This window comes from Sinocyclocheilus anshuiensis, unplaced genomic scaffold (assembly GCF_001515605.1).
Source record: "Sinocyclocheilus anshuiensis isolate Anshui unplaced genomic scaffold, SAMN03320099.WGS_v1.1 scaffold75, whole genome shotgun sequence".
NCBI lineage: Eukaryota > Metazoa > Chordata > Actinopteri > Cypriniformes > Cyprinidae > Sinocyclocheilus > Sinocyclocheilus anshuiensis.
The window spans coordinates 730,198-751,295 of NW_015549634.1; the positions used below are offsets into that span (position 1 = coordinate 730,198).

At 35.4% G+C, this 21,098-nt stretch overlaps 1 protein-coding gene across 1 annotated transcript; it reads left to right on the forward strand.

Annotated features, from left to right (window-relative positions):
- The first annotated feature begins 9,741 nt into the window (after positions 1–9,741).
- Positions 9,742–17,084, forward strand: star2 (steroidogenic acute regulatory protein 2). The gene is made up of 7 exons (XM_016448678.1): positions 9,742–9,805; positions 9,887–9,991; positions 10,766–10,902; positions 10,993–11,151; positions 15,070–15,254; positions 16,237–16,330; positions 16,938–17,084. Exons 1-7 carry the CDS (start codon positions 9,742–9,744, stop codon positions 17,049–17,051), a joined length of 858 nt encoding a protein of 285 aa, XP_016304164.1. The 3' UTR covers positions 17,052–17,084.
- Positions 17,085–21,098: the final 4,014 nt, after the last annotated feature.

The following is a 21,098-nucleotide window of genomic DNA, read 5'->3' on the forward strand; positions in this document are numbered from 1 at the left end:
TGTATTTTTGGCTATTGCTACAAATATACCCCAGCGACTTAAGACTGGTTTATATATATATATATATATATATATATATATATTAGGGCTGTCAAATTGATTAATCGTGTAAATAATTAACATTTTATTTTATTATTTTATGTTATTATTTTTTGATTAACCCTTGCCTGGCTTTTTAAAAATTGCTTATAAGTCTCTCATTATGCTATTTTATTGCCAAATATTGGATTCAATCTTTTTGGCAACTTGTTTTCTTTAAATTAGCATCGTAGGCCTCATTGATCTGAGCTTATGAGTGGGAAAAAATGCATTATTTGTTCATCATTTTGGCAATTGTCACTCAAAACCTGAAGAACATGAGCTCAGATCAATGAGGCCTGCATGACGAGAAATTCATAAATTTATTTTTAAAAGACTGATCATTTTTAACTAAGGAACAACAAGTGTAAAAGGGTGGGGAAAATCTCCCCCAAAAAAGTACTATAATTATCCATTTTATAGTGTTATACTATGTGTGAGCAAAGTCAGTAAGTTTTAGTTTTAAGTATTTTCAGGGAAAAATGACTGTACCCTGCTATAACAACATAACTTTCTTTGTGCATATCACAGTCCAAACAGTTTGCTCTTCCAGTGTCTGACTCCATGTTAAAATCTCTGATGCTTGTTTGCAGACATTGGCAAATCTGAGGAGAGTTCGAGACAAGATTGATGCTCTTCTGAAACCCGTGTGAGATTGCAAGGGTTTTCTCATTTGAGATGCAGCAAACATTTAATCTCATCGGCGTTCAGTACAAACAGCTGCGCTATTGTTTTATTTGAGCAGCTGCTGTTGATCTGGTTCTGATTCTGCATATGTGTAACCACGGCGACGGGCTCAGGCGTGATCATGTGTTGCGTCTGTTGCCAAAATAAGAAAACTGATTTTCTTTTAGAGCCACCACTGAAAAGCACAATCTCACTACTAACATTTTGGAATGAGAACGGCTGTAATGGAGGGTTGTCATCTTCACCCTTTCATTTCTATTCGTTCCTCATTATTCAGACTGTATAATCATCATATATCCCTCTGAAATGAGGTGACATTTTTCTGTGATTTTAGGGGAGTGAATAATGAAAGTCTGCAGAGCGGAGCATCAATGGCATGCTTTATTCTTTCTTTAATTGAATTGTCAGTTTCTAAACTCTAGCTCGCAGACACAATCAGAAACAAGTGCTGAGAAATCAGACATCAGGAATAAAAGTGTCCCATGCCGACCGAGCGCATTAGTGCATGAATGTCTAAAAGCAGCTCTTTCTGTCAGTGCACTGAAGTCTTTTACACTCACTCCTGTGTTTCAGACAGATTCACACTCTGGCCATCAATATAAAGCTCAAATGGCTGTGTTTCTCACATAAAGGCTTATGTAACTTCAGAAGACATGAATATTAGTAATATTTTATCTTATGACTTCTCACTGACCGTGTTTGTACCTCAAAGGAAACTCGTTTCAGACCCAAAACAGTGCATTTAATGATCCGGGACAAATGAGGTGTAATGATGATGTTTGTGTTTTGAAATTCGCCCTCTGAAGTGCACACTTCAGTGTACACTAAACCCAACCTCGTGCACAAATCCCTTCTGGATGCAGCAGGAGATGTTTGGCATTTTGCAATAATGTATGTTGTAAATGTTATATTGAAAAGCTTCTGTTTCACTACAAGATCTCAGGGACTGGATGCATCAGTTTGATCAAAGATGTGACATTAATATGTGAATGTGAAGAGCTTGATGTATAATTGACTTTCTTTCAAAGAATGATAAATACTATCTGATTTCTAAAGTTATTCATGGGTGCGATAGGTCTAACTCAATCTGACCTAATGACATCATCACATGGCACAGCTGATTGGTTATCTCCTGTATCGGTAGCTAATGAGCTCACTGCTCAACATCCAAATATATGACTAGTGCTTGCTGTAGCAGTTGCAGCTTGCTTCAGAAACCCTCCACCTTCCCCAGCTCCACCTGTATAGATCTGCTACGGGGTGATTCATGTATGCTATATGGGGGTTATTTCATGTATGTTATATTTGCAGCAGCAGTATTTCTTACATGCTCACAGCAGCATGTAGTGGATGTATTGGCAGTAGCAATAGTCTCGGTACTTGCTCTGCCGCAGCAGCAGCAGCAGCGTAGCAGATCTATTCCGTCAAGACCAAATACATTAACATTGACATTACCATGCCAATCCCTCCGAGAGTTGTCATGACAGAAATATATATATACACACACACACACACACACACATACACATACACGTGCGCGCGCTCGTTTCATTTAGCACGTCACTAATAAGGAACAAAACATGCCTTGTCATAGTAATCAAAGCAGTCAAAAATTAAATTTAATTACTTAATATTTTTTAAAACATCATTGCAAAATATTTTTAGTGTATTACTGTATTAAAAATTTGTATATATATATATATATATATAGTGATAAAACTGCACATTTTAGAGTGGCCTTTTATTGTGGCCAGCCTAAGGCACACCTGTGCAATAATCATGCTGTCTAATCAGCATCTTGATATGCCACACCTGTGAGGTGGATGGATTATCTCGGCAAAGGAGAAGTGCTCACTAACACAGATTTAGACAGATTTGTGAACAATATTTGAGAGAAATAGGCCTTTTGTGTACATAGAAAAGGTGTTAGATCTTTGAGTTCAGCTCATGAAAAATGGGGGCAAAAACAAAAGTGTTGCGTTTATAATTTTGTTCAGTGTATATATATATTGCAGTGTAAAAAATGTTGCTGCAATTACTTTTCACTAATTAAAATGATTTTTTTGTTACGATAACTTAAGAAATAATAATGTTCAGGCTTGATTTAAAATTATAGAGCAGCAATTAATTATTTATGGAAGCCCGTTTCCAACAATAAATACAAAATATAAGTAATTGTGACTTTTTATCTCACAATTCTGACTTTTTTTCTCACATTTTTTCCTTAGAATTGCATGATATAAACTTGCACTTCTAAGAAATAAATTCACAATTGAGAGATGAAAAGTTACATTACCCTTTTGAATTTTTATTTTTTTTTATTGAATGGTGGAAACGGGCTTCCATGTGTAATTATTAATTATTTTGTGAATTGCAGTGAATAAAAGCTCTTTTTAAACTAAGCTTGCGTTTTATTTTTTTTTGTTCTTTTATCCCTAAAGATCAAGCATGATCGGATTCCATTTAATGTTAAAGAGATGCTTCTATAAATCATTTTTGCACAGAAATGATCATGCATAAAGAACCTGCTTCTGTTGCGTGGACGCAGGTTGTGTTTGATTAATGAGTGCAGGTCATGTGACGTGACCTCTAATAACAATGCACACTAAAGGTCAGTTGTCAGTCAGTCGCTCAGGCCACCTGTGTGTGCCGCGTGATGAAGTGCATCTCTCTGTTATCTGCGAGCAGGTGTCCTTGTGTGAGGATGAATGACGCGGACACTGAACTTCACCTGCTGACCACATGCTCAAACACTGGCCGAGCTCCAAACACATCTGTTACAGCACTCATTATCTGACAAACAACACTGTGACTGCATTCAGCTTGAGCAGCTAACAAGCATGAAGTTATTGTATTAGCTACAGGCAAGATTTCAGAAAACCTGCATGACAGTAACTAACAATGAGCACTGTTTATCTGCTGGTTAACACATTATGTGATGTCAACCGGAATAGAAAGCCATTTCAATCAGAGAATCCTATGAAAGACTTTTCTATAGAATAACACACACTGATTGATCGTTCATGATAAAACCAGGGATGAGTATTAAATGCAATTTGATTTCATGTTTACATTCATCTTATTCACATTTATTTAAGCTGATGGAATGAGGAAAAATCAGACATAATAGATTACTATAAATATAGATATACTATAAATATAATAACACTTAATTTGTAAATAAATTATTAAAAAAATGTATATATGTGTATATGTATATGTATATCACAGATGAATAACTTCTTGAATAAATCTTGAATAAATGAATAAATCTTTGAAAGACAGTCAATTATACATCAAGCAACTATTCTAGAGCGTTTCAAACTCACATTTTAAAGGGTTAGTTCACCCAAAAATGAAAATTCTGTCATTAATTACTCACCCTTGTGTTGTTCCAAACCCGTAAGACCTTCGTTTATCTTCGGAACACAATTTAAGATATTTTTGATGAAATCTGAGGGCTCTCTGACCCTCCCATAGACAGCAAGGATCCTACCACGTCATGATACTGTCGTGAACGCGCGTCCAAAGTGACGCAGTAGAGACGAAAATGTGGAATAAAGTCGTTATTTTTGTTTTCTTTGTGCAAAAAAGTATTCTCGTAGCTTCGTAACTTTACAGTTGAACCACTGATGTCACACAGACTACTTTGTCGATCATCTTGGTACTTTTCTGAACCTTGAACGTGGTAGTTACCTTGCTGTCTATGGGAGGGTCAGAGAGCCCTCAGATTTCATCAAAAATATCTTAAATTGTGTTCCGAAGATGAACGAAGGTCTTACGGGTTTCGAACAACACGAGGGTGAGTAATTAATTACAGCATTTTAATTTTTGGATGAACTAACCCTTTAATGTCGCATCCTTGATCAAACTGACAGGTTCAATCCCTGAGATCTTGTATTCGGTTCTCTGCTGAAACAGAAGCTTTTCAGTTAAAGATTTACAACATAGGACGAAAGAGCAAAACATTTCCTGTGGCATCCAGAAGGGCTTTGTGAATGAGACTGGATTTAGTGTTAAAACCCTCCTGGAGAAAGTCACAGTCACTTCAGCATTACTGAAACTCAACAATAAATCATCTCACACATCTCACATTATATCTAAAAAAAAATACATAAATATTATGCATAAACAAATTTAAGATCCTTAAGTTTTTTAAGCATTGTGACATTTCTTTCAGGACTATTAATAACATTTTACAATATAGTTCTCATTACTACACCTAAAAAAATGATACTACATTTTTTTAAGGAAAGTGGTTGCAACCAATTTATTTTAGCTACAATTAAATAAACAAATTTAGTTGACTAACTTTCAGCAATATTTGTTTATTTAAATGTAGCTAAAAATAAATTGATTGTAACCACTTACCTTAAAAAAAATAGTAAATTCAATGTATAATTTTTTTTTTTCAGTGTATAATGCAAAATACAGTTTACTGTAACATGAAAGAAATACAAAGGCACTTATAACTTTATTTATATAAAGTATCCTTCACGTCCTTTTCACTCTATTTTTACCTTTGCTTTCACAAAATCTGGCATTTTATACTATGCATATGGTTAACTGACCAACTCAATATAATGCTCCACATTAGTAACTTACTAAGTTAATAAATACATCTATAGTATATCTATATATTTATGGCATGACTTTGATTTGTAAAACATCATTGCAAAAATTTTTAAATGTATTTTTCATAAATTTAACAGTATTACAGTATGTGCTACAGTAAAATGTTTTGGAATATTTAAGAAATTGAGTATTAAATACATTAAGTGCAGTCAAACCTTCAGCCATTATTAGAAACACACAAAATGCACAACACAAAGTATAGTGTTAGAATAAGCATTACATTTTAAAGAAATGAACATAAGAAAAAAATTTGCTAGATTTATGATGCTAATAACTGTGGACATTCATGTTTGGAATGATGCATTTCAGCGCTGATTGATTTATTAATCTGTCATCATACAGTATGTGATGCAACTTTACATAAAGTTTGTAATTACAGTTTTTCTCAATCAATTTAACACATTTCTCCAAGCTCAGGTCACTGTTCTCAAAACAGTTAACACAGTGAAGTTCTGAACACTTTGTAATTGTCCTAAACAGACTGTAGGTTTTCATTAATTTCATACAAATTACAAATCATGCAAATAATTTTCTGAAAACCATGTGCACAAAACTCTCAAATGTTTTCACAATAGTTACAGTTTTTCTCGATTGCTAACACACAATTCATGAAACGATTCACCATTTGCTCACACAATCTCAAAACTACACACCAACTTGTGCAAGCTTCAGACTTCCAGGTCAAAATCAAATAGTTTAGTCAAAAACACATTCTCTTTTGTCAGACTCAAACTTTGGCCTCAGATGACACACAAACCTGTCAAATACACACACTACTTCACTGCCTAGGGAACACTAGTGAGATCATGAGAAAACACTGTTACACAAAACTCCTTTTGGGAAATTGGAATCCTTTTGCTAGTCAATGTCTGTTACAGTATTCGACATAAATAGAAGGGTGCAGATACAGTAAAATTCAGCATTAAACTGTAAGAAACGTTTACTGTCATTACACTACTGTAAAGAGATCTTACAGTAAATGAAAAGCTCTACAAGAGAAAAGTTCAAAGAGCAAACAACTGAATATACAGTAAACACACATTGGAATATACTGTCAGTTACTTTACAGAAATAAATAATGAATGAATGAATGAATAAACCGTTCATTCATTCATTGTTCGACCGTTTTCTCGTTTGAAAAGCAAACTATCAAAACGTACACGGGCCCTGAGCCTCATTTGCAAACTATAACTGTAATTATTCGTCACTGTAATTAACTCTTACTGGAAGGTCAAGTAAGGTCAGCAGTGCTGCATTATTGTTATTGGATTGTGCTCACACTCGTAAACGCACTCATTAGTGAGCGAGTGATTCATGTGTGACCTTTGTGCTGCTCATGACCTCATGTTTCATGTTTTCGTTTAAGAAGTCCCCGAGTCTCGACAGATGACTGATGAAGATGATGTTTGATGAGACTCTTGTCGTCTGCAGGTTTCTGGACTCCATCATCGTTTCTGCTGCTTCACTGCACTGATGCAGAAATCATGGACCAACGTTTGGACACAAAAGACCTTTTATCTCTGAGAATTCCTGCAGCGGGAGTTTTCTTAAATAGAGATTATACAGGTCACTGCTAATATGATGGCCGCTGGACCTTCAGCCCGACCGGTTCTGAGGTCAGTGAGTCAAATGCAAGAGGTTTTAATGCAGCGCTTCGATTTGATGTACTTTGCTTCGGAGAGAAATAATGTGAGAGAGAGAATATATATTTATATGTTCTATACATTCTGATTTATTTATCAAGGACACATTGATCAAAAGTGACAGTATATATGTATATATGCATACAAAGAAGACAAAGAAGAACAGCATTTATTTGAAATATAAATCTTTTGTAACTTTAAATGTCTTTACTGTCACTTTTGATCAATTTAATGTGTTGACTGTATTATAAGTACACAAAGTATACATTTGATTAAAATATGGCTAGCTGTGAAACCAATATTCAATTAGTTAAAATGCATGAGATAAATAGCTTTTGTGTATGTAAAGCACATTGAGTTTATTAGTACTATTACAGAAATCTGAGCTGTTTCATTCATGTGTGACTGTCACTAATGCCTCACATTAAGTTTATTAGTTTATGTTAAAATGGTGTAATCCAAATGCATGGAAATATTATATGCAATTCAAATACATAAATCTTAAATTGAGGTCCAAATATTTTTAGTGCATAAAGCAAACAGTAAAACAATACAGATGACAGTAAGTGCAAAATTCATTCTGCAATGCATGCTGGGCGTTCACAAGCCCTACACCTCCACAGCATTGCTCAGCACTGAAGTGCTTGATTGGGGAATTCTGCTGCTTTAACCAGTGCTTTTATGTCACATTTCTCAGCATTTGTGACTCAAAAGGCCCGTATGCTGGATAAAATGTAATTGCTTTTTTGACTGCAAAACACACGATAGACGTCTCGACGAGGTTTTCATGCGCTGCTGAATTCATCGCCTCAGACAGATAAAGTTCTCCAGAGCTTCAAAGCCTGAATGACTCAACAGCTCTGACCCGAAATCACCTGCCACTTCATACAGGCTGGCAGTTCAACTTTAAACAAACAGAAGAAAAACAGCACATAAGTATTTGCATACCATTTAATTCAGTCATCAAACAAACCATACACAGCAAGACAACAGAACCAGAGCAAAACCTTCAACAAGAAACATTTTACTTCTGTAATGATTTTACCCAACAGGAATTGACTGAAGCGACTTGTGTGTGTTTGCTAAATCAATACCTAAATAGCTTTTTGACTATTGATTAACATCATCCAACAGCACCACGTCATCAGATTTGGAGAAATGTAGCATTGCATCAGTGTCTCAGCAATGGATGCTCTGCAGTGAATGGGTGCCGTCAGAATGAGAGTCCAAACAGCTGATAAAAACAGCACAATAATCCACTGGAAGCAACACTGGAAGGATTTGTTTCAGCTTCTCCAGATGTTAAATGATGGACTGGAGTGGTGTGGATTACGTGATGTTTTTATCAGCTGTTTGGACTCTCATTCTGACGGCAACCATTCACTGCAGAGCATCCATTGCTGAGACACTGATGCAATGACACATTTCTCCAAATCTTTCAGTTTTGGATGAACTATTCCTTTAATATTGTGAATGTCATTATTCTGTTCAATTCATTTCACGTTTTGTTCTCATCTGATAGTGTCAGTGCAGTGAAACTGATTAATATCACTGGAAAGTCAAACCCTTTAAAAATACTAATATTTTACTCGGGGTTGCTGAGACCCTTGTGAATGGCATCAGGAAAATATAACGTAAATACAAATATGTAGTCATCCAGAAATTCTCATTCCTCTGTTATGTTAGACCTTGCGTGCATGATGGATTTTTCTAGATTGAATTAATTCTCCATAGTTAACAAAGACAAATTACTTTATTTTGGCACCCAGGATGAACAAATCTTTCTAAAAAGCTCATCTTGCTCTCATGCATGATGACTGAGAGCGTGTTTATCACTGAAATCTCAATGAAAGCATGTGAAAGCTGTAATGCATGTTTAATCTGAGGTGGGTTTGTGATTGTGATGGTATTAGTGTGTTTCAGCACATCTTCTGTCCTCTGGTTGGAGGTGTGGCTGATGAAAGAGGTGAAGGTTTCTCTCAGGGTTTAGCCGAGGTTAAGGTCAGTGTTAGGGTCATTCTGCTGATCTCTCTACTCAGAGTCAGTGGGACTTTAAAGCTTTAAACACCTTGGAAAAAACAAATTTGTATGCATGCATGTGGAAAAGTTTTTTTCTTGTAAAGTGTTTTACACAAAAACCTTATTGTAAAGTGTTCCCAAACAAAATAAATAAATAAGAAATATATATTTTTAATAATAAAAATAAAATGATTTAATAATAATAAGTAAATGATTTAATAATAAATAAATTATATTAAATAAAATATATTAAACAAATAAATAAATACAATTTCCGTCTCATCTTAACTCACCGCTATTACATGTACATTTAAAGACTAACGAATTTTAACAAATGAGACCTTATTGTAAAGTGTAAACAAAAAAACAAACAAATAAATAAAATGTTTTTAATAATAAATAAATGCAATCTGTCTTATCTTAACCCACGGGCTGTTATCTGACAGAAATGTGATTTTTCTCTGAACTATTCCTCTCATCTTTAATCATGTCTAGCAGGTTCCAGTGACTTTAAACAGTGCAAACCTACATTCTTGTTCCTCTTGAATGTGGCCTTGGAGGCAAAGCCGAACTGAATCCTATCTTGTAAATGGAGCCGTTATCTTCGTCTCTGTCCTTCAGCGGCTCTATAAAACTGTCCCGCGGCCTCCTCCTCCTCGCCATCTCAGCGGGAGCCAACATGCTGCGGGCCGTCTTGAAGCTCTGCTGTGGAATCACATACCCACATCTACGGAGCATGGCAGGTGCCTGATTGTAGCTGCAGCTCGATGCACGAGCTTGTGTTTGTATTGTGTTTTATTTATGGTGTCTTTTCCATCCTGCAGGTCTGCAGCGAGCAGCTCTGGCGGCGTTTGGCCAGGAGATCACACACTCGCAGAGCCGAGGACAAATGGCCCTTCCAGCATGGAGCCCTTTGAGATGGACTGAAAGTGAGTCTGTGCATTCATATTTAACTTCACTTTCCATCCAATACTCCAGCAGAGCTGCAGTTCAGTTCAAAAGTTTGGAGTCAGTAAGATTTTTTAAAATGGTGAGCATAAAAAGTCTCTCCTGCTCACCGAGGCTGCATTTATTTGATCAAAAATACAGTAAAAATTGTGAAATATTATTATAATTTAAAATATCTGTTTTCTATGTGAATATCTGTTGAAATGTAATTTAGTTCTGTGATGCGCAGCTGTATTTTCAGCATCATTACTCCAGTCTTCAGTGTCACATGATCTTCAGACATCATTCTAATATGCTGATTTGCTGCTCAAGAAGCATTTCTGATTATTATCAATGTTGAAAACAGTTGTGCTGCCCAATATTTGTGTGGAAACCGTGATGCATTTTATTTTTCAGGATTCACAGATGAATGGAAAGTTCAAAAGATCAGCATTTATTTGAAATAGAAATCTTTTGGAACATTATAAATGTCTTTACTGACACTTTTGATTAATTGAATGTGTCCTTTATGAATAAAAGATGAAGTTATTTCAAATACAAGAAAGTAAGAAAAATAAACACTGAAAATGATCCAAAAAGCATCTTCAGATTTAATGATCTGACTGTCACATGATTAATAACACTCATTTATTTACATTTGATCACTCACATAGAAACACTGCAGAATCTGAAATATTTATACTTCATTTTATATTATTATTATTTAGAATTTTCAAAATCCTATAACCTATATATATATATATGAATGTCTTCAGAGACAGAGGCGGTGGAGCAGAGGACGGCTGCATTGGCCGATGAGGACGTGTTTTATCTGAAACAAGGAGTAGCAGCGCTGAATGAAGCTCTGAAGATCGTGGAGTCTGAGGACGGATGGAAACTGGAGACGGCCGAGGTATTCGTCTGTGAATGTGAAATGTTCTCTTAGTGTGCAGATCACCAGAATGTGTTCTCATAGAAAATTATGAACGTTTTTTTCCTTCAGAAGAATGGAGATGTGATCTATAGCAAAGTTCTCACCGGCAACAGGAAGGTTTTCCGATTAGAGACCGAACTGAACGCGTCTCCAGAGGAACTTCACGACATCTTGTTCTTCAGAGTGGAGGAGATGCACGAATGGAACCCCAGCATCAGACGCATCAAAGTAAGACATACTTATTTCGTATTACTTTTTTTTATATTTTATATTTTATCCATCAAGAATGCATTAAATTGATCAAACGTGTCAGTAAAGACATTTATAATGTTCCAAAAGATTTCTATGTCAAATAAATGCTGTTCTTCTGAGCTTTCTATTCATCTGTGAATCCTGAAAAATAAAATGTATCACGGTTTCCACACAAATATTGTGCAGCACAACTGTTTTCAACACTGATAATAATCAGAAATGTTTCTTGAGCAGCAAATCAGCATATTAGAATGATTTCTGAAGATCATGTGACACTGAAGACTGCAGTAATGATGCTGAAAATTCAGTGCTGCATCTCAGAAATAAATGACATTTTAACAGATATTCACATAGAAAACGTCTCAGGTTACATATGTAACCATGGTTCCCTGAGTAGGGAACGAGACACTGCGTCCTCTAGGGGTCGCTATGGGGGGGAACGCCTCGTCGTGACCCGTGTCTGAAGCATACATCGAAAAAACACCAACTCGTTGGCCGGCGACAGCCATGACGTCACTACCGGTGCGACTATAGTATAAATAGGCGCCGGGAGCACACATCATTCACTTCTTCATCTGAAGCTTGCGTCCGCAGCATGGCAAGAAACCTAGACCCATGAAAGGGAACAGCTATTTTAAATATTAATAATATTTCACAATTTTTACTTGATTTATGATCAATAAATGCAGCCTTGGTGAGCAGAAGAGACATTGTTCTTGTAACACATCTAGTATATAAGAGAAGATGTTAGTGATCCTGTAGCTGGTGAAACGGCTTCAGTTTCCAATGCAGAGACTGACTGGAGATGTAATGTAGTGTCAGAAGCTCTAGATTGATGATTTTTTGGCTTGTTGAGCAGAGGTAGATGAGGTTTCTCTCATCCCCTGTAAGGGTCACACAGCATATACAGAGTTCTGGCATGAAACTCTAGATGGCGCAGTATGATAGGTCTAGCTCAATCTGACCTGGCGACATCATTGTCACATGACAGCTGATTGGTTCTCTCCTGTATCGGTAGCCAATGAGCTTACTGCTTAATATTCAAATACCTGGCTTTTGTTTGCTGTAGCAGTTTTGCAGCGCACTTCAGAAACCCTCCACCTTCCCCAGCTCCACCTGTATAGATCAGCTACGAGGTGATTCATGTATGCTATATGGGGGTTATTAATGTGTGTTATATGTGCAGCAGCAGTATTTCTTACATGCTCACAGCAGCATGTAGTGGATGTATTGTTAGTAGCAAGTCTCAGTACTTGGTCTGCAGCAGTGTAGCAGATCTATTCCATCAAGACCAAATACATTAACATTGTCATGTACATTACCATGCCAATCCCTCCGAGTGTTGTCATGACAGAACTACTTTTAAGACTACTTGTGTTAATATTATAAATAAAATATTAAACAAAAATTATGTGATACTAGGCCCATACTACTGTAATTCAACGATATTTGAAAAAATTATCATGTGTTATAGAGTATATATTTTGATGCTCTATAATTGTTCTAATTGTCATTCATGCAGCAGTGCTTATTAATATGAAAATTATTCATAAGTAGTGCATTATGAATAATAAGTAAATACATTGATTCTCCACACCTATGACTGATAGTAAATTATAAATTGTGATGCAATCAATAAGCCACAGAAAACAGACTGAACAGAGAGAGAAACAAGGCGTTTAATGGAAAAACACACTATATAGTAGAAAAAACGAAAAAATTAAAGAACTTGCATGTAATTTGTTTGTCTGTAACTTGTGCATCTTAAGACAAATATCTTTTGCAAGCAGCTGCATGTCTGTCTCTAGATAATAAGCTAAACATGCATGATAGAACGAGTCATGTTCATGTGTCCTCATGTCAGCGGCTCTGTGATTAATGCTGCGTTCAATCCATGTCATAATTGCTGTAATTACTAGATGACTATCTGGAGGTTCTGCTCAGAGACGTTCACGTCCTCAGACTCAGAGTTATGCGTTTCTGTGGCAACACTATTAATGGCAAAATTAATCTGTGTTATTTTTGTAATCAATAGACACACCACAATACAGCAAGTATACAAATACCGTATTAATTAACTTTAAGTGTAATTAGCGGGACATTAGGTATGTTTCTAAATGGATGCAAATTAGGACAACTGTTTGCATCTTTTTTGAGTTATGACCCACTTTTGATGACATTTTGATTACTACATTGAGTTAGAGAAACTATTTTGTAGCATAAACACATTTTTAAGTTGATTAGCCCAAAAAATTCAGTTGCTCTAATTGAGTTATGGCCCTCGAACCAATTTTTTTCAGTTAAAATCAACAGCTAGCTTAACACATGCTAACTGTAACTTCTTTAGCATGTGAATTGAATGAAGAAGTAAGATATTACTAATCACTGGCATTAGCGCATCATTGCTCACAGAGTCATTACAATGTTTACCTTCATGTAACTTCAGCACGAAAATTTCAACATAAGAGAAACTCGGAACATATAACAGCATTAAACATGATCTCTCCCTTCACCAAAAACACATAAAATAACACTTATTTTTTACAGTTTTCTCCTTGTTCAGTTCTATGCAAAGCATGCTGGGAACTAGAAATCTACTGTTAACAAGACTATTTTATCAAGTTACTACAACTTAATTTTTTTTAACTTAACACATAATGCACAATAAACACATTATGTCACCAGAACTCATCAAAATAATGTTGCCAACTAAAAAGGTTTTATTAAATCAATGAACTTGAATTTATAACTGCATGTGCATTTATTTACAGTTTTTTATGATCGCTATAGGACACATTTCTCAATACTTAGGTCACTTTTTCCAAAACTCTTCACACGGCGAGCACAACATCAGTCTATGTGGGCTAAACTGTGACTCATTTATCATTGCTTCGGCACATCTGTCAAATTACGTGAATTCTTTTATCACTCTGACGCAAACACCAAAACTTTATGTACTATACAAGCCAGTTTGCACATGTTTACATACTGTTTTCAAAACTGTTAAAGTTCAAAACCTATCACAGTACAAAAATAAGACAGAAATTTGCGTCATTTCTACAGTAATATATAGAAAAATATTCTGAATGTAAAAAAATCAAATAGGCTACTATCAAAGCAGTTGCATGTAGCTGAACATCTTCACAAGTGTTAGTCTTTTCCTTTCATTACCATCTATACAAAAGAGGAAAACTTAGGAATAATTTTGTACTGTAATGCCAACATGGACCATGTAACATATTAATTATAAACAGTAGAAGAGTATCATTCTTGTTTTGTAAAGACATTTTACAAAAGAAAACATTGTATAATGCTACCTGTTGTTAGTGTTTTTTAGGCTTTTGTGTTATGAGTGGTATAAAGTGTTTTTTGGTTGAAAACCTTTGCTATAGTGTTATGTTAGAATGACTTGATTTGAGGCATTAATTAAGTGCTTTGGTAGTTTTAGTGCATTTAGAATGTGAAATGAACTGCTGTGTCAAGTTGAAAGATGGTTAGGAGAGCTGTGTGAAGAGTCTGAAGAGTTTCGATTTTAGTATTGAGAAATGTGTCCTAGCAATTGTAAAAAAACAAAACTGTAAGTTAGTGTAACAGGCAACAGCACTGAATTATTATTATTATTTTTAAATGTACTGAAGTGTAAAACGTTTTACAGGTTGATAAGAAAATAAAAAGAATGCAATTCTGACAGATGAAGTGGAGTTGTCATTCGAAATTCTAGATGATGCATTAGTTGCAATGTTGAAAGGGGCGTGTCCATGTGAAATTCTAACAAAAACGTCAATTTCACAATTTTATGATTTTGTTTTGTTTAGACTCTTTGTTTAGACTGTTATGTTTCCGTGAAGTAACGAAAGTCCGACTCAGCCGTAAACAAACTCCTTTATGCCGCAGGTGCTAAAACACGTGGGCAGGAACACCATGGTTACACACGAGGTTTCGTCGGAAACAACGGGAAACCTGATTGGCCAGCGGGACTTCCTGAGCGTCAGACATTCGTCCAAGCGCGAGTCACGTGTTTATTTGGGCGGAGCCGCGACGCGGTTGGAGTCTCTGCCGCCGCAGCCGGGGTTTGTCAGGTAAACACAGCGCATGCGGGATTGAAGTGTTCAAAACACTCATTAAAGTGTGTCGCCATGCATTTAGCCAACCTTTATGAACGATTCTAAATCTTGCTTTTTAAAATAGCTCATTTATTCACACTCATGTTGGTCCAATCACACGTGACTTAACTTTCTTCTGTGAAAAGCAAAATAATGTGTTTGGCAAAATAATGCATGAGCTTGTTTTCCTCCAAACCGATCGCAACGCCATTTCTTTGAGATTTGAGAATTTAAAAAAAAAAGTGAACATCGATTAATATTTGGCTGTTTGTCGCACAAAGCTGTTTTATGAATTCAGAAGACTTTGCATACTAGCGCACGAGCCGTATGCACGACTGTTATTGCGCTTTTTTCATGTTTTTGTAGCACAACAGTATAAATCACCATCCATTTTTGTTTTCATAAAAACGTTCAATTTCAATTTATTTATAAAGCACAACTAAACACTTGTAATGGTCTGGGTGTCTGTCCCTTTAAGACTCTGATTCGGGGTTTCCTCTGCCCCTGCACTCATGTGTATATGCTGGGGAAAAACACATTGTACTTTCTATCGTTTGGTTGCACCTTCCTTTAACATTAATACATAGGTTGATGGTGACCTGCATCGTGTGTTTCTTTCTTCCATAACGCACAATAGGTTACACACTATGGAAGCGCAATTGAAAATACAATTTGCAATTCCTTTTGAAAATAGTCCAGAATATCCTTCCATAAAACACAACCACCATTGACCAATGTGCTGTACACAATAAATAACCATTAACAGAACTAAAACAAAGACAAGGTTACAAATAAAACTGCAAAACAAAAAAAATTTAAGCTTAATCAATAAGGGTTTGTCCTGTGAATTATTTCATATACATTTTGATTTGAAGTTACTAAACTGGACATAATCTGAAAGTGTTTTCTGATGGTAAAGACATTTTGTAAGTGTGTGTTTGGTGTTTGTTGTGTTCAGAGCTGAAGATGGACCCACCTGCATCATCCTGCAGCCGCTTCAGGACCGTCCCGACCACAGTCGCTTCATCTGGCTGCTCAACATGGACGTCAAGGTACAAAACATGCACACGTGTTATGATTTATGATTTTACTAGTGCTGTCAAACGATTAATCACATCCAAAATACAAGTTTGTGTTTACATAATATATGTGTGTGTACTGTGTGTTTATTATGTATATAAAAATGCACACATATGCATGTATATATGTAAAAAAAAAAAAATTGCATGTGTATATTTATATTTATATATAATTTATATTATATATAAATTTTACATATTTTCTTAAATATATGCATGGATATGTGTGCATTAATATATACTGTACATAACAAACACACAGTACACACACATATATTATGTAAACACAAACTTGTATTTTGGATGCGATTAATCATTTGACAGCACTAGATTTTACTGACCAGCAGATGTTACATGCTGTAAAAATGATTGTCAAAGTTGAAAATAAAACATTTTACTAGACTTTCAGTCTTTCTACTTCAGAATTTCATGTTTAATTCAGTGTTACTCTTTGATATTACTTGTGAAATTTACTACTGATTTTTGAGTGAAAAAAGTTTGTACACCTCATGTTTCCAGTGTAGAAGATTCCCTGATGTATTTCTGTAGTCGTGTGTTGAACGTGTCCTTATGTGTTCAGGGTTGGCTCCCGCAGTCACTAGTGAACAAGGCTCTTCCTCGAGCACAAGCGGACTTCACTAAACACCTGCGGCGCCGGCTGGCCGCTCAAAACTCAGAAAACAGCAGATGCTGAGAGTCAGACATCAACACTGACGACGATATAGGAACACAGACATGCAACATACACCTCAGAGTAGAACTACGATGAAATTGATCTGACAATATAAAATGACAATAAAAAATATTTTTCACTGGAGTGTTATTTCAATATCATTTTAAGTAGATTTTTTACATTTTTATATTTGAAGTTTTTTAATTTTATATTTCTGTTTTCATTTTAGTTAAAACTATTAAAGGGGTCATATGATGTTGCTAAAAAGAACATTATTTGGTGTATTTGGTGTAATGAAATGTGTTTCTTTTAGAAGACCAAACAAAGTAGTTTCGCTTTCACAACGAAACACAGCGTCTTCACGGCATGGCGGCGGCAACAATACTACAGCGAGAATAAAAGTTACGCCTTCTTTCTTTGCGTGAACATTTGGGCGGCGTTATGCAAATCTTCCCACATAGTGAGGTAGATATGTGGGGGCGTGTTAGAATGAGCCGTTTTAGGTAGGTGTGGCTGACTCTTAACTTTTATAAAGAATATCTCTTTGGATTTGAGACTTTAGTCTTTGCAACTTTACAGATCTTCTTTATGCACCAAGAGCTTGTAACACTCCAAAGAGAAAGGAACAATTGAAATCGCATCATATGACCCCTTTAATGTAATGTTACTAGCTTATATATATATATAATTTAAAGTAATTACGTTTTTTAAATTGTCTCTTTTAGATAACTATAATAACTGTTTCATAGTAATGCTTTGTTTTTGTCGCAATTACAATTCTGAGATGTAAACGCTAATGAAATCAGACTTTTTTCTTGGAATTCTGAGTTTAAATCTTGCAGTTCTGTTTTTGTATCTTTTGCGGCTTACCTCACAATTTCCCTTAAAACAACAACAACAACAACAATGGGAAGTTATTAAAGTAGATAAACAACTGCTCATGAAATTGATTTGACCACATAAACAAAAAAAAAACAAAAAATATTTCACAGCGTTATTTTAGTATCATTTTATTAATTTTGTAAAATTAGTTTTCATTTTTCACATTTTATTTTATTTTTTATATTTCTCTTTTAGTATTTTTTTATTTAAATTTTTTTATAAATGTCTATTTAGTTTTAAATAAATATCCATTTTTAGTTAATTTAGTACATCAAGTCAATCTAAATGAAAATGAGAAATGCCGCCTTGGCGAACAGCTGAAAGAAGTTTATTTCAAGTAACATTTTTTAGTTTTAGTTTTAGTTAACTATGATAACCCTGATTCTGTATTTTGTGCCTGATTTTGTGCTTCATATACTTAAACCAAAAATGAGAGTTTAAATGAGCTGCAGTGATGGAAACAAGACAAACGGCAGCATACAGGTTTGGGTGAATAATGGCCGAATGAATTGTTTTTTATTAAATATTTTATTAAAAATAAAATAATTAAAAATGAAGTAATCATTTTGACTTTCTCGAATAAATATGTGCAACTAACTCAAATCGCATGAAAGTTTAAAATGTTCAAAATTATTAAAACTGCAGATTCACAGTGGCGGCACAGAAAAAGTTTAACATTTTCATTGATATTTGCGTTATGGTTATAAACGATGAATTGAATTCATGAGTTGGTCTCTGAGCTCTGCTGCTGGCTGATATTACAGATGCACTTTTAAACATTAAAAATCAATGCAAACAAATCTATACTGAACAGCTATGAAACAACTCGTTTCTGCAGAGATGAATGGAGATTGATTAGTTTCACATCCGTCTGTATTTTGACCAATTCTTTTACAATCTATCTTCCTTCCAGATGTCATAATCAATCAAAACCAGTTCAGATCTGCTGGTGCAATAAAACCCAGACTTACTAGTACACACTTAGATACTCTTATTTTATATTAATTCATATTTGTTTTATTAATGCATTCAAATCGTAATGTCGTAATGCCCTGTAAATAACCAATTTTCTATGGAAACCATAGAAACTCACAATTCTGACTTTTTTTCTCAGAATTGAGTTTATATCTTGCAATTGATTCATATTTATATATAAATAAAAAAATCAGAATTGAGAAAAAAAGTTGCAATTACCTTTTCATTTATCTCATGGCTTTCATTTTAGTCATATTGTTTGCTGATAGGGAATTCTTACCCTTTACCTTTTAATCCAGTAAAAATATTCTACACTGGTTAAACCTGACGTTTTGAATGTGCAAATAAACAAATAATCTGAAATGAAAACTCCACTTTTCTTTTCAATGTGTATATTTTCATGTATTTCATCATCCTACAACTTAAAAATGTAATAAATATTAACACTTAAAGCTCTCATTCATCTATATACAAGTACTATACAAAACAGAAATTAGATTAAACCACGTGAGAGACGGCAGACCTGATGCTCTCGCACCTTCTGAAAACCTGCAGCTATTTACAGTATATACAAAAGCACCCAGTTTAACAGCAGATCCAAGCTGAAGAACACAGACTCACACACACAGACTGCAGGCGACGCTTTAGAGCTGGCTGCTGTTGTTTCACAGGTGCGTGTCGTCACACTGATGAACATCAGGAGCACCAGGAGGCGGCGAGAACCACGAGTACACTAGCTTTGTAACTCTTCAGTAGATCGGTGTAGTTCAGCTTCATAAAAATGAGCAAAAGAATATGAAAATATGACTGAAATACATTAATGGCTATGAACAAAATAGAATACAGGCCAGTTTTGTTGTATTAACATTTACATACTATTACAGTATTTTATATTATTTATATATATATTTGAACATATTTCAAATTAACTTTTAAAATATTTTTTTTTTATTTTAATCATTTCATTTTAGTCATTGTAATACTTTTTAAATTTTTTTTTGCCAATTATGATTAAATTTCTCCATCTATTACACACACACATATATATATATATATTTTTTAATTAATATATGGCCTTCCTATTTTATGTTTATTTTTGCAATTGGCATGTGCTGATTGTTTCAAAAATAAAAATAAAAAAATTCATAGTAAAAACGTTTTGCACTAATTTAGTGTAAAAATATCAGAATTTCTGGAAGGCAGGTCAAATAATGAGTTTAACAGAAATTAAAATCCCAATAAAGCTCAAGTTAAGTGCATTGTGGGACACTGTATTAGACACTAAATCAATCACAGGTTTCTGTAATTAATCACATCAAACGGCAAAAGGATTTAAGGAAAATAGTGTTATGTCAATTATATTGAACGTGTTATTTTTCTCAGGTCATTAGGGGATTTTGAAAGTGAAACTGGTCGATCGCAAAACTACACTGGAGTTACAAAGCAAACACACGCATCTAGACTTCAAAATAACACAGCTACGATCTACACGAACGAATAATGACGCACTACAGCCACAAACACGCTGAAGACGCGTCTAGTAGTCTTGAAGACACAAAACAGCACGCATTGAGCCGGAAGCCACTGCATTTCAATAACAGCACCGGTCACGGTTTCTCCCGTTTCCACACACGGAGCAGAGGATTGTGGGTGACGTGGGCTCGTTCTGAGGTAACCAGCAGCTGCTGTGTGATTGGTTAGTGATCATGTGACCGGCGAGTCCCTGGTTTGGCGGGTCGAGGCGAGCGAGTCCTGGATCTGGAGTGCGTCTGGAGGTAGAGATGAGGGACAGGAAGTGCTCTCGTCCGCTTTAGGGCTGGAGGAAGTGAGCCGAGGTCTCCTGCTAGCTGCTTTAGTGGTGTGGACGAGCGGAGCCGCTGTAGACGGAGGTACAGTCGGATCAGGACTCGTTTGAGGCAGAGGAGGGAAGGTGAAATCCGGAAGCCATGAGAAGGGAGGATGAACGTCTGGAGAAAGCGTACTGAAAGCCATCCTCCTGTTACAGGACTCGCAGCAGAGCTTCTGATAACCCGGGATGGAGCAGTAGCGCGCCAGAACCTCCATCTGACAGAAGACCATCCATCCATGTATCTATCTATCCATCTATCTATCCATCCATCCATCTATCTATCCATCCATCCATCCATCCATGTATCTATCTATCTATCTATCTATCTATCTATCTATATATCTATCAACTATCTATCTATC

What these genes read in the sequence shown, in the direction of transcription:
- star2 (XM_016448678.1), top strand. Translation starts at nt 9,742, where the DNA reads ATGCTGCGGGCCGTCTTGAAGCTCTGCTGTGGAATCACATACCCACAT. An exon ending in GGAAACTGGAGACGGCCGAG is followed by an intron (nt 10,903 to 10,992) that starts GTATTCGTCTGT and finishes TTTTTCCTTCAG; the next exon opens with AAGAATGGAGATGTGATCTA. An exon ending in TGCTCAACATGGACGTCAAG is followed by an intron (nt 16,331 to 16,937) that starts GTACAAAACATG and finishes TTATGTGTTCAG; the next exon opens with GGTTGGCTCCCGCAGTCACT.